Source organism: Egretta garzetta, unplaced genomic scaffold, assembly GCF_000687185.1.
Source record: "Egretta garzetta isolate BGI_Z169 unplaced genomic scaffold, ASM68718v1 scaffold182, whole genome shotgun sequence".
In the NCBI taxonomy this organism is placed as follows: Eukaryota; Metazoa; Chordata; class Aves; order Pelecaniformes; family Ardeidae; genus Egretta; species Egretta garzetta.
In genome coordinates, this window is record NW_009258767.1 from 353,491 (window position 1) to 367,188 (window position 13,698).

At 39.5% G+C, this 13,698-nt stretch overlaps 1 protein-coding gene across 1 annotated transcript in view; it reads left to right on the forward strand.

The window, feature by feature from the left end:
* LOC104135673 (propionyl-CoA carboxylase alpha chain, mitochondrial) overlaps positions 1-13,698 on the forward strand; it is a 252,781-nt gene that overhangs the window by 99,864 nt on the left and 139,219 nt on the right. Inside the window, exon 8 of the mRNA XM_035889044.1 lies at positions 10,531-10,662. Within this exon, the coding sequence (XP_035744937.1) occupies positions 10,531-10,662 (132 nt within the window). The remainder of the gene's footprint in view (positions 1-10,530; positions 10,663-13,698) is intronic.

A 13,698-nucleotide genomic window follows, 5' to 3' on the forward strand; every position in this document is an offset into this window, starting at 1 on the left:
TTTTCATTACTTGTTGACTTCTAAATGTATTCTCATGTCCTTTTTTTCCTCCCCTTGAAAAGCACAAGCTAAGGCATTGCAAAGTGCACTTGCTAATCAGGCTATATGCTTGTGTTCCATGTTCATTTGCAAAGTTTCATGTGCATCTGTAGGGCAGGAGAAATAGTATGGCTGTATAAAGACTGGCTTGTGCCTATGCATTTTCTTCATCTTCTCTAACATTTAGGTTTTTTAACTGTTTACGTTATTCTGTTTGTCTTCCTTACTGAACTTTCAGGTCAATAGTTTGATATAGAAAACTTTGTATATGTCATACACTTGGGTCCTTGGTAATGTGAGGTATTGGTTTGGCTAGAAGGATGTTCCCCTGTTTCTCCCTCTCATCATTCTGTCCTGATTTTTCTCCAGGAGTGCCTGGTTTTCATTTAGAGCAATGTATGTTTTGTGTTAAACATCTCATTGAGTGTTCACTGCCAAGCTGAAGACTTTTCTTCCAGACTGAAAGCCAAATGGCCTAGAAAATAAAGTGCTGCTAACTTTCTCTACTGAATTCAGTACAGTAATTCCAATTGCTTTTTTTCACTCCAAACAAATTAAAAGTACCATGTAGGTTGAATCCTAATTTTAAAAAATGTTGTCAGTTAGGAGATCTACTCCTCTTGAAGAGTAAATTGTACTTAACTGTATTCTGAAATAAAGTAGCTTAATAGTGTTGTTTGGCTATTTGACTGTGGCTCAAATTTATTCTTTAATTGGTAAGATGAAGTACTGTGTAGCCGCATCAAGCAAGGAATCTTTCTTACCTTACTAACATGCTCAGGATGGCTTTGTGCAACACTGGCACATTACACTTTGAGAGTTTGTATTAATGATTAAACAAATGCTGCTTTTGCATCAAGCAAAATCTTGTGTGGTCATGCAACCGATAGAACTTTTTTTTTGTGTTGCATGAAAAATGAAATGGTCTGCATGAGGCTAGGTGATTGGGAAGACTAAGATTACAGTTGTTAGTGTTTGCCATTTCCTTTGTGCATACCTGATTTCTTCTCTTTATCTTCATGTAATCAGCAGCTATATCCATTTCCAGGATCTAATTGAACGTAATGAGGAAAGAGGTTGGGCTGTTAAGCTTCCACATTCTCTGCTCTTTGTGCTGCTCATGGTGCTAAAAAGAGATGAGTTAACATAAACCCGAGTAGGCTGTTTAACCTTCTTTCTCTTCTGGAAATGTAGATGCAATAACATTTGCAGCTGAAAAGGCTCATTCGCAGTTTCTAATGTTTAAGGATGCAAATGAAGCATTTTGTCTTTTCTGTCGCCTGGAGGTGTTAAGCAAGGAAACAGAAAGAGGTTTCTAGGATTAGTTCCACAGATTTCTTTTATCATGTAAAAATCAAGGGTGTTTTCAATGCCATGAAGTGAAGAAAAGCAATATGGAAACCATCCAGGGAAAATTCTTAAGTTTCGTTTGTTTCTCCCTAAATTTTCTGGGTATTCATTACTACTGATATAGTCGAATACTCACTTTAAGCAACACGGCAGAGCTAAGTTCCTGTACATTGGGTGGTGTGTGTGTGGAATCTTTTATAGGTGATGGAGCAATTAGTTTTTGACAGTGGCATGTCATACAAACTACTGTGTGTTCAGGTTTTATAGTTTGTATTTGAGAAATGATTCTAAGAATGTGGATTACTCAGTATTGTATTTGGGTTCTGGACAAAGACATGAAATAATATGTAGACCATCTAAAGCTTTAAATTGTTTTTAAAGTGAAAATTTCAAGTAAAACTTCAGCTTGATGATCAGATCCAAAGTGGAAAAACTTAGAAGTATAAAGCCCCAAAGGTACTTTTTGTTCTTCTCACAGTGTCTTGTAGCTTTGAGTCCTTGGAAAAAGCTTCTTCTGTGCTTCTTTTCACTTGCAAAGATATGACCTGGAAGCTGAATACCATTTCTTTCCACTTAGAAGTATAATATACACTAAGAAATGTTTGGTTAATGAATTTTTTTAAAGTTTCAAAATTTACAATTAAATCAGTGCAAGCACATTTACCCTTTGTAGACATACTCTGTGATAGTATGAGTTCACAGCTTGTGTCTTGTTAAGGAAGATGTCTGCAGATTAGTCTAATTCTTACAGTTTTGACTCTGTGAATTTGCCACTCCTGTGGAATTAAATGGGAGATGACTTTAAAGTTTATTTAAAAGCTATTTTCTGTGCAGCATTTGTGCTTAAGGTGATGCTGAACTATCTAGATTTATTCTGGCTGCTCCCTGGTGTTCTGTCCCTGGTCTCTTTTCTGAGACGTGCACGTTTTTTTGGGACAGTGAAGTTAAGTAGCCTTACTGTTTTTATACTGGCTCAGCAACTGCACCCTTTGCTTAAGTTGAGCTTTAGAGTAGACCAACAGATTGATTTCTCCCTTCCCACCCCCAAATATTTGAATAAAGCACACTTTCAAAAACATAAATACGCCTGTCTCTCTATATATGATATATAGATATATGCTGTTCCTGCGTTCTATTCCTAGTCTGCTTTAGAGAAGGCATATTGGGAGCTTGGATATGGCCTGTTTTCATTTGGTCCTTCAGAAGGTTGTCTGGTCATACTGGGGGAACTTAAATATAGTACAAGAATTATGGTAACTGATTAATGTATTTTCATAGCTCTGCATAGTTAAACTATACTTTGGAGACCAGTGTGAACAGATCCACGCCAGGAGTAAATAAATCAGATATATTTCTTAGAATAATGGCTTCAAGGGAATTTATTAGTGCATCTCCCTCCCCATGCCAGAGGTTAAACATGGAAACTGGCATCTGTGTTGGCTTATTTCCAAGTAAATTAGTGTATTCCAGTTTCCAGTTTTTTACTATTGTTGCTCAGCAATCATCTTTTTCCTTACTTAGGTAGGGTTTGTGAAAATGCTTTAGTGTTCTGTTATTTCAGTTTGAAGAAGCGAGACAAACTTGTTTGTAGCTGTGTTCAATTTCAGGTAAGGCACTTTCATTCTGCTAGCTTTTCCCTTTTTAAAGAAACCCTTCCGATGTATCACTTTATCTTACAGTATGTACTCCTAGTTGAGACAGCGAGTACAGATATTTAAAATGGCACAGTATAGTGTCACAGGTGTTGTAGCTTTCGTGGTGGGTCTGGCTTCTAAAATGCAGTGTGTCTTTTGGATCCAAGTAAGAGTAAGTTTTTATTTCGAAGTAGATCTCGGAACAAGCAATGAGGTCTGGCAGGCTGGGCAGCACAGTTCTTCACCACCCACCTCGTTCCTCTAGGAAGCTGTATCAGGTGCTGTCACTTTCCCAATCACCAATTAACCTTTTTGCTTCCTAGGCTAGTTGCTGTCGGTGTCTGCCTGTTTGCTACTTATGCAACTCAAGGTGATTATAATGCTCCATCTCCTTCCCAAACCTCAAACAGAACAAAAGCCAGACCTCCAGAAGGAACTACAGTAGCCAAAGGCAGGTGTAGTAAGAGAAAAGTAGGATGCTACAGCCCTTCCCCTCTAGTGTATTTATCCACCTGCTTATATTGCATACTGTATTTACTTGAGGTCCTATGCTGTTCTGTTGAAAGCCTGTACAGAAGGCTGTAGTTTGCTTTTCTTCAGCATGGCTCATTTTTTTTAAAAGTACTTGTTCTAATGAAGGATGCTACTGTACCTGTAAGTGTTGTCTTCTCTTGTGTGCGTACATAAATGTATGCGTATTCTGAAGATGTGTTGGCTTCAGAAGTTCTGCTTATTTAATTTTGAAGGAGATTGGAGAAATCCTTGTTCGCTGAGCTGCTGGAGGATTACTGCTGGTGGTGATCCGTGATAATACCTAGTCATGTTGCTGTTTCAAGCCTTTTCCAGCTTAAAATAAGTCTGTATAGAATGAAATTCTCTATTTTATTAATACTAAATTTACAGGTTGATGTCTGGGCAGACCATTAGCCACTACTGTGTGTTCTTTTTATTCTGAGCCTTTGGGATAGCAGCATCAGGGTCCAGAGTTGTTTGAGCTGATAGGTTGTTTCGATGCATCTAGCAGAAAGCTTTGGGGCATTCTTTCACCTCCACTGTGTTCTGTTGTAGAGCATTTTACCAGTTCAATATATCCTAGGTTATTGGGTGGATGCTTCTTATAATGGTATAGTTATGTATTTATATACTAGAATTCTTATCTGTTTCTTAGGGGGATTCCTTCCCAGTGTTGAATGGACAATTCCTGTATTGCGAGGTGATCTGTTATGTCCCCACCTCTTTCAACAGATGTCGGTGTGCCTGGTGGTGTGTTTTTTGGTTTGTTTTTTTTTTTTCCTGGTAGGACTCCTGAATCTTGTCTGTCTTTGGATGTTTCATCTGGCTGCTTCAACTGGATTTTTCTGTTCTGCTTGTTATTTTCTAGGTTGTTTAAACCTCTGTTGGACCTTCCTTTTGCTGCCAGCTCTGCTTCTCAGCCATGCATTTTTAGCCTGTGTAACTTAGAGGCTTTTGAGCCCAGGTAGCTATTACAGTCATCCTTGAGCTGTGCTGCTTATCTGCTCTGCTTTGTACGTGGCTGCAGGCAGCTGCATGTACACGTCTGTTTTCTTCTGGTGAGATATGAGTCCCTGCTGTAGGTGGGAGACTATTTGTGGAAGATTCCAATTTTTCTGGAACTCTGATACTGTTTGTGATTACCAGACTGCTTCTGCCCCTTCCCTTCCCCATTGGATCTGCCTCCTTGACTGGCTGTGTGTCAAGAGGGCAAAAAAATTAAGGTAGTCGTTTCCTAGTGCAACAGTGAAAGAATTCATCAGCTGCATGCAAGTATTTCATGGAAACTTTTTCCAGATTTTCCTGTGAAGAGAACTTGAGGCTTGGGACAAAACCTCTTTGAAAAGCAGACCTGTGATAACAATTTCTATGGGCGTTCTTATCTGTGGATCTTCCTTCATAACCTCAGTCACCAATAAGTTCTTGAGTAAGTGTGGTAAGTTGTTACCACACTTGCTGATCTTGCTGTTATCTCACTGCTTCTGCTTCTCTTCTAAGTTGTTCCACTACTTTGAGAGCACATGTCAAAGAGCTGGTTCAAGCAGTAGCATTGATGCTTCAAAATTCAGACGTTTTGTGATGAAACCAGTGCTCCTCAGAAGCAACAACATGCTTTATTATGAAGCAATCCTTAAAACTGAAATTCAGACTTGAACACAAAAGCAGGCCAGTATGGCAGCACGCACTCCCTCCCCGCGCACCCAAGAGTTGAGGATGCACCTTCCCCCAGACGAAGGTTCTTGTTCCCAGTTGCATGCTCTAGCAGCTTATATGGTCCTTCCTCCAATGCCCATTAAGCTTCTCTGTTTAGCTAATTTTAACTCAAGAAGGCAATGGAAAACACTTCTCACAAAAACTGTAGGCTATCATCTGCCATGTTGATCAGCTAGGTCAACTGAGGAGTGCCAGAGGCTGCCCTAGAGAAAGGGGAGGGCTAGGACTGTGGGAAGGGATGTGCAGGAGATGAAGGAGAGAATAGTGGAGAAGCAACTAGGTTGGCTCAGTTGCTTCTCTGGTCACTCCTGACAGACTGCAGGCTCTGAGCCTACCCAGCCAGTGGTGCTGGGGTTAAGCCCTTTTCTTTTGAGCGAATTACTGTTACTGTCTTCCAATAAGTAGCTGTTTGAAACCAGCTCTGTGTTTGGATAGGAAAGTTTATTTTCAGTAATGTAGAGCAGCTACAATTGCTCCTGAGATATCTCCATCCTCTCAGCCGTTTCTTCCTCAGAGATGGAAAACATTTTCCTACAACTAACCATTTCAGGTACCAGGGAATGAACAAGCACAAACCCTGCATTATTGCCTTGCTTCTGTGTGGTAAGATAATTACAGGGGCTCTTGCACCTGGAAGCAGCTGGGCGCTTGGGAGTGTGTTTTGCCACATCAGTGTGGTGTGAGTGAAAGAATCCCCTCACCGTGTGATCCTGAAAGAGAAAACGCAAGATTCTTGATAGCTATGTTTTTGTACATGGCATACCTCCTTGTTGGTTGGAGCTGCCCACATTAAGCTGGTGTTACGTGCAAATTCAAATATCTTGGCTCAGACGAGGACACCAGAAAGTGTGTTTAATTGTCCATAACTAACATGGTAAAAGACAGAGGAAAAGTTTTAATATCGCTTGTTTTGTCTAAAGCTGGGTTGGAACTGTTCAGTCATTTCCTGCAGTGCTGAGAGGCCTGTCAGTGAGTTGGCTGGTTTGCCACATATTCATAAGCCCACAGAAGAGTAAATGTTGCCAAGGGAGCTAGTGTGTATGAAAGTTTATTATGCAGTTTTCCCTCCTTCATGCTTTCTGTCCTTAGTTCTGCTTAAGCTGTCACTGAGGCTGAATCCACTACTGACTGTATAATACAGTAATTGTCAATCTCTGCATTCATAATTTTCAGGAGGCGATGCAAAGGAATCTCCTCTTCTAGGATCAGTCTCTTCAGTTGCCTCAGGTCCACAAGAGTTTGTCAGATGGATAGGTCCTTTCCAAACATCAGGAGGATAGCGATTTACACTAGTATAGGTCTGTTTGGCCCACTCTGTGCCCAGAGCAGGCAGACATGGTTGACAGACTGCGGAGTTCACGCACAGCTCAACCACAGACTTCCCAAATGGATTTTCTAAGTCTTGCTTTTGCTTTTCCTTCTTTGACATTGTTTAATTTTTGCTATATTTGGGGTCCTGCGTTCCCTGTGGGTAGCATAAGGCTTTTGTCTGGCTTAAAGAGGAAAGGGAAGAGAGAATGAACTGCTTGTGATTCTTAAGACACTGCCATTAAACCAACTATTGCTGCTCTCAAAAACAGACGGGTGTTGGGGAAAACTCTTCTATATTTACTTAATCAAAGAAAGAACTAAGTTTCTTAGCACAGAATGTATTCTGAAATTGTTCTTTTACAAAATATTCCTTATTTTTTCAGCTGTACCTTTGACTGTGCAAAGTAGAGCAGTGATAGACAAGTATTGCAGGTATGTTTCTAAAGAAAATGTTGGTGTATGTTTATGGTGAAACTTGGTATGTTCCCTGCAGCCAGATAATTAGTCTTCAAGGCTGGAGTGTGCAGCTGAATGTGGAGAGGAGTGACAGAACTTTTGGAGGAACTTGTTTGATATGCAGTGTGTAAGCTGGTGTGTGTACAGTAGAGGCTGCTAGTGCTTGCTGCAACATTGGCAAATCTGTTTGTGGACAGACTGTCATCAGGCCCTGGAGGTTTTTCTTGCACAGTTTCACCACTTCTTATGTGATCCATAAACTAAGGATGCTAATGGATGAGTGCTGATAAATCTTTGTGGGAGCTGAAGATGCTACTGCCACATTCTTTCTTATTTTTGGTATTTTCAGTCTTAGGCAGTAGAATTTTGAACATTTAGTACATTATGCGTAAGTATTGGCAATGAAGAGGCTGGGGCACTTTTCTGGTGGTGAGCTGACAAGCTTTAGCAGAGGGCTTAAGTAAGCATCTTCGAGCGATGGGGTCTTAAATTATTGTAGTGAGACCTGCAAGAGTTTGTCCAGTAGTACCTTAAGCTGATGAAGTCTCTTTTTTTTTTTCTTTTTTTTTTGAGAGCTTAGCTAAATTTAGTTGCAAGTCATGCCAGAGAATGCACACCTTTTCTGTATAAGAGGTGGTCTGACGTATTGGCTGGAAACCAGTGGATTGCACTTGTTTTGTTAACTTATTTTTGTTTAAGGATATTGCAGCATGCAGAGTTACGTGGTTTCAGGTATCTTGTGATACCCCATTGAGTTAAACAATTTTGTTTTGGATTTTGTTGCTGGGAAATAACTGGATATGATGCCTACTTCAGTTGACTAACCACATAGGGGACTAGCTGGTGGTACTAAGCTGCTGCTTGTTCACAGTTCAAGAGCAGTTCTGTGTAAGGTACAAAGGTTCAAAGCAGTTAAAGCCAGGAATTGCATGCGTAGAGAAGTGCAGTTTGTAAATTCTGGATGTTAACGGTATACGTTTAATAAAAAAGACAAAGATATAAATTGCATCTGGTGATATTTGCATTAGAGTAATGTGAATCTGCTGCACATAATCCAGTACTTAATTTTTAATAAATATTGGTTGTATCCACGTGGAATATTACAGCTCTACAAGATTCATGTAACAAACACACTGGATGCAGCAGATTCATTTCTTGAAATGGCCTGGAGTGTTCCCCCTCAGGTGGTTCATGAATTTATCCTGAATGATGCTCTCTTCTTAACCAACTACCTGCTTAGACAGGAGCAGGGAACGAACTGGGCACTTCAAAAGTCCATGCCACAAGGCAGTGAGAAGAGACAGTAAGTGAAGTAAGATGTCCCCTATGTACCTTTTGCTGGAAAGCAAAGGTCTTGGACATACTATCTTGATGACCTCTGGAAATCCCATGTTTTTCATGGTAGACTTGAAGAGAGTGGGGAGAGGAAGCAATACGTGGTGAAGTTGGAAGGGGCATTAGCCAGGATGCAAATGCCAATGTTATGGCAGAAACCGTAGAAACAGTATTTCCAGGTTAGGAACGATAAAAGAGGGACAGCATAATCTCCAGTTGCCAAGTATATAAGTGAACCTTTTCCACAAAGCTTGTTGAGATTGAAATACAGTCTAAAGACAGCAGGGAATTCTCTACTACCTTCAGGTGTATGCAAGCACCTATTTAAAACTCTCTTGCTAAGAGGGAACAAAGTATCGGTTACCAGGTTGTAATCTGCTGTTGTTTCTGACATCATCAGCTCCAAACTTTGTGTCACTATGATTTCAAACATCAACTCCTTGTTTCCCTTCTCCTTTAAAAAGTGAATTCCTTTAGTGTTCAGATCTTTTGGTGCTATAATATTAATAGGTCTGCACCCCAGTGTTGGTCTTCCTATCCCTTCCTCCCTCCTATTGCAGTCTTCCCAACTTTGTGTTTGTGAGATAGCTGTTCATCAGACCAATATTACTGAGTCGCTGAGCTAATAAGCCTACCGTAGTAGAGAAGGGGTGGCTGGGTTAAGAACCCAGATGGTTCATGGTGAGTTGAAGCTAACAAGCCTTTGATGTAGCTAAACTGATGCTCTGCATTTGGGTTGGGTGTCTTTGCACTGAGCCTCCTAGTGTGTCTGTCATACTTATCTGGTCTCTTCTCTGTTATCAGTAGCACCCTGTTAGCTAGGATGACATGGAAGTTGTCTGCTCAGAGCTTCTCCTGTTACACTCTTCCTGCTAGGAAGCTGCTGACAGTGGAAATGGTGACTCCCAAGCATGTAGGGAGCTCTCAGCTCTTATAAAATCATAAATAGGAAGACATTGTTCCCCAACTTAAACATATTTTTCCTACATCTGTTCTGCGGTCATGTACTACCATTACATAAGTACACAAAGCTTCAGCAAATTACTTTTTGTTGTTAGTGACTATAACTCCTTGGCAACCCTAACATATGCAGCACAAGTCTGTGTCAGAAAGACAAAATATTAAGACACGAATTCTGATATAAGAAATCAAACGTTTGCCATTGTGTTGGTGTGAAGCAAACTACCCATTGGCTGGAAACAAGTTCTTTTAAAACATTTTACAGATGTCTTAGAATTGAGTGAAAAAAAATCAATAAAAAAAGATGGAAAAAATTGTGCAAAGCTAGCATGCTTATTCTTTTGGTGGTGGTGGGTTTTTTTGCTATGGTACAAAAGATGTTAAGTTGCCTGAAACATTCATGTACCCACTGATGCATCAGTAACTTTCTGTGAAACCATTCTGATAGAATCGCCTTTGGCTCTGTATAGCTGGAGAGAGGTATATAGAGCTGTATAGCTCTATAAACCTGGAGAGGTTTGAAAAAATGTCTGCGTGCTTGATCACTGAAGTTTATTGCTGGCAGAGAGAAACAGGAGGGGGGAAAAATGCAATTCGGTGTTCTACCTACGTATTCAAGTATTGGAGTATTAAAGTATTTTTTGTTAACCTATTTCCACATTAGTAATGGAAAAGAGAGTTTCCTGAAAGATCTGGGGAAACATTATTTCAGTTATTACCTTATTTTCACGATCTTCAAATATATTGAGTAAGACTCTGCACTTTCATTTTGATGTTTCGTCAAGGTTTGTCTTTAGGAATGCATAATAGAATTTTCAACTGCGTTACAGTTTAGCAAGCATATTTTTGTAAATTGCTTGTGGCTGTTTCAATGGTGAGTTAACTAGCCTCTGTTTTCTCGAGGGATATTTCTAACTTGCAAGCTGGAGTACTTCCACTTTCAGCTATTTTTCTTTGGCCTGGCTTTAATTTATACAAATGCTAATTATAGGGGCTTTGAATCTGTGTGTATACATAGTTTCACAAGGTCATACACGTTTTTAATGAACTGGCTGAAATGCTGCTTATATATTGCTAGGTTGTTACAGACAGATCTCTCTGTCTTCTAAATGTTGTTTCATTAATCAGTTCAAAAAGAGAAAAAAAATTAATAGTAATACCCGTGTAAAGCTGATTTTTAGTTTCATCTCCTGAACTTATATCTTTGTTGTCTTTGCAGGCATCAGAAGGTGTCACCTTCATTGGACCTGACACACATGCTATTCAAGCTATGGGAGACAAGATTGAAAGCAAATTGTTAGCCAAGAATGCAAAGGTCAACACGATCCCTGGCTTTGATGGAGTAGTCAAGGTGAGAAATCATTTAATTACTGTCTGCCCACTGTAGGAACAGTGTCTAAATCGAAGTACACCTATTGAAGGTCTGGTGCAGAATGTAATTATAATTTTGGTTTCTTTTTCACTAAGATGTAATTAAAAATGAGGTACAGATTTTTACTAGCAAGAGAGCTTTGGAGAAGAAGAGAGAGTCCTTTGTAATAAATGATGTATTGAGGGCTGCTTCTGTGGAGTCTCTAAAAGTGTTTTGCTTTAAATTTAACATGCAGGCAGGTGTATGTGTTAAGTATCAGGTGTGGATTCGACTATCTGCATGTCTTTACATTTCTCAGGTCTTTACTTCTTGTTGGCTAAGATCTTGACAGCCCTGAGTTAACCGTGAAGTTTGTTACACTGTATGAAGCTTCCGTTTGTGGTCTGTGCTGATGGTGTAGGTTTCCATGTGTTGCAAAACTCGGGGTGAGGGTGGGGGGAAGTTGGTAGCTCTTTGTCAAATCTACAGCTAGTGTTCTTCCTGGGGTTTTAGAAGGAATGATTTCGAACAGTTTACTACAAATATTTTGGTTGGCTGTTTATATTTTGCAAGGTGAAATAAAGTATGTCTTGGTTTTTGGCTTATTTTCTGCTACAGTGATTTAAGTATTGGGTTCTTACAAGCTTTCCTGTATGTCTTTATATATTGTCTATGCTAATGTACGTAAACAAGCTTTTCTTCCTTTAAAACCTTTGTTATATATGCCCAAAACTTTGGTGTGTTGTAAAATCTTGACCTTCTGTGTTGAAATTTCTTATGCTTGATATGTCAAGTTAGATTACCCCCTCTCCCCCAAATAAAATTTGAGTAAAACTTTGAGTTGCAGGAAAAAGTGAAAAGCTTGTTTCAACAACACTTTAATGTAGTTGAAGGGAAAGCTTTTTGGGTTTTATTTGACAATTGATACTGATCATCGCAAATCTTGTTTTCGTGTTGAAATAGGAAATGTCAAGATAATTGGGAAGAACTGAATATATTGATGAAATGCAGAGTGCATTTTAAGGAGCAACATATACCAGAGCAATGGTGTTCAGCATTGTATCAGCTAAGTTGGATTTTAAACTGTTAGGAGGAAAACCAAACCGAACTAAATGAGAAAGGTGAATAGAGTGCAAAGGGGCTAAGCCTCCGCGTAACTATCAGTTCTGATGAGGATACCTGGAGAATGGCCAGTGAGAGAGAATGATAAAATCGTGAAATAGCTGAAGTCAAAATGCACAAGAGTAGTCCTGATAGCAATGCCTGGTGGGTGTAATGCCTGGCAGTGGGATATGCTGCAACAGGTAACAGTGTAAAGAAGTGTTTCTCTTCTGGAGGGCTCTATTTGAGTGCTAGGCTGGCATTTGTGGCAGTGCTGAAATCTGGCAGTGATAAGTTGAATGCAGCATTCCTTCAGGGTTTTGTTGCGTGTTTTAGCAGTCCCTGTGTATGTGGTCCTTTAGCGCTCATCAGATTTAAGAGTAGCCAAGCTATTGTGCATAACGTCCTCTGTTCTGTCTGATATCCTGTATATTCTTCTAGAAATCCTGAAAATAACTTATAGGAAAATGTCAAATTAGGAGGTAACTTTGAATTAATCATCTAAACCCCACAAAACTTTTTCTAATGCAGAGTGAAACACTCAAAATGCTGGTTTTATCGCTGTATCATGTTAAAAATTATGTAAGGGTCTGCTATTCTGCTAATATAAAGAAACAAATCTGGCAAATTAGTATCGCGGTTAATGAACAGATAGCCATATAACCAGTGAAAATGAGCTACTTAACTGTATGTGCTTGTTTCTGAGACCTTTAATTGCACTGTTTTTTGACAATTATCTGAAGTTCCTGACACAAAATAAAAGAACATAAGCGATTTGGTTGGCAATCAGCTATATGCAATGATAGTCTTAACACCAAATGAACTAGAACGTAGGGTTGAGTTGACAACTCCAGTCCTCAGCCATTGAAAGGAACTATGCAGTAGTTGCTTAATCCTGAAATGTCCATATTGTATCAATACCTTGGCCTTGCACTAGTTCTGATTATATGAAGAGTGTTGTTGAAAAAGAACATGACATTAAAAAAACCCCAACTCTGCAGTGTGCCCACCAAATAAGACAAAGGATTCCACAGACATTGCCAGTGTTGTAGTTCCCATCAGAAAGCAGAGATGAAAATTTTAGGTTAACCAGTGCTTTGGTTACCTGTTCTAAGAACTAAAACTTCTGATAATTCATATTCTCATCCTTGCTATGGATCAAAGTATATGCTTGTGTTTGTCCTCTGATCTCCATCCTGTGATAATGTCTTTTGCTTGGATGAAAACCCAAGTAATTAGGTCATACAGGATGTCTGATCTTTGGGTAAAGCTTGATGTACTATTTTGCCAGTTCAGACTAAGATAGGAAGAGCAAAGCTGTGTGGTACTAGGTACAGTCAGAAGAGCAACGCACAAGGAATTGGAGACCTTGTAGGATTTCTGCCATTCTGTGGGAGACCTGTTTTTGTCAGCGTTATGAAGCTTGTAAAATCTTTGAGGGCTCTTTTTCTTGAAAAATAAAATTTTAAAGATCCTAGGAAGGATTCAAGTGTCTGTCTGATACTTGAGTTGGTTAGAGGTGGCTTCATCTTTATAGTGGAATCTAATAAAGCTGGAAGAAGACTGCATTCACGCCTCTGACAATGCCAGAAGTTAAGAAAGATCAGTTACGTGTATTCTTTGTGGATGAATAGTTAAAGCGAACATAGACTAACAACTTCTAGTGCTTCATTATTCAACTCAGGACTGCACTGAAAATCTTTGTTACTTGAAGAGTTGTCTTTATCCAGCACTTGTTAAATAGTGCTGCAGATACATAGGTCCTTCATGAATAAAGGGTGGTTCCCCCCTCTTATTTATGTTGCTTAGCGCTTACACATAGTAGACACTGGAGTTGCAAAGCTTTTGTAATATCCTGGAGAAGTTGCATGCAGAAAAATTCCCAGTGAGTAGAATTAAATTAGAAATTTAAGATAAAGAAGCCCTTCAACCAGC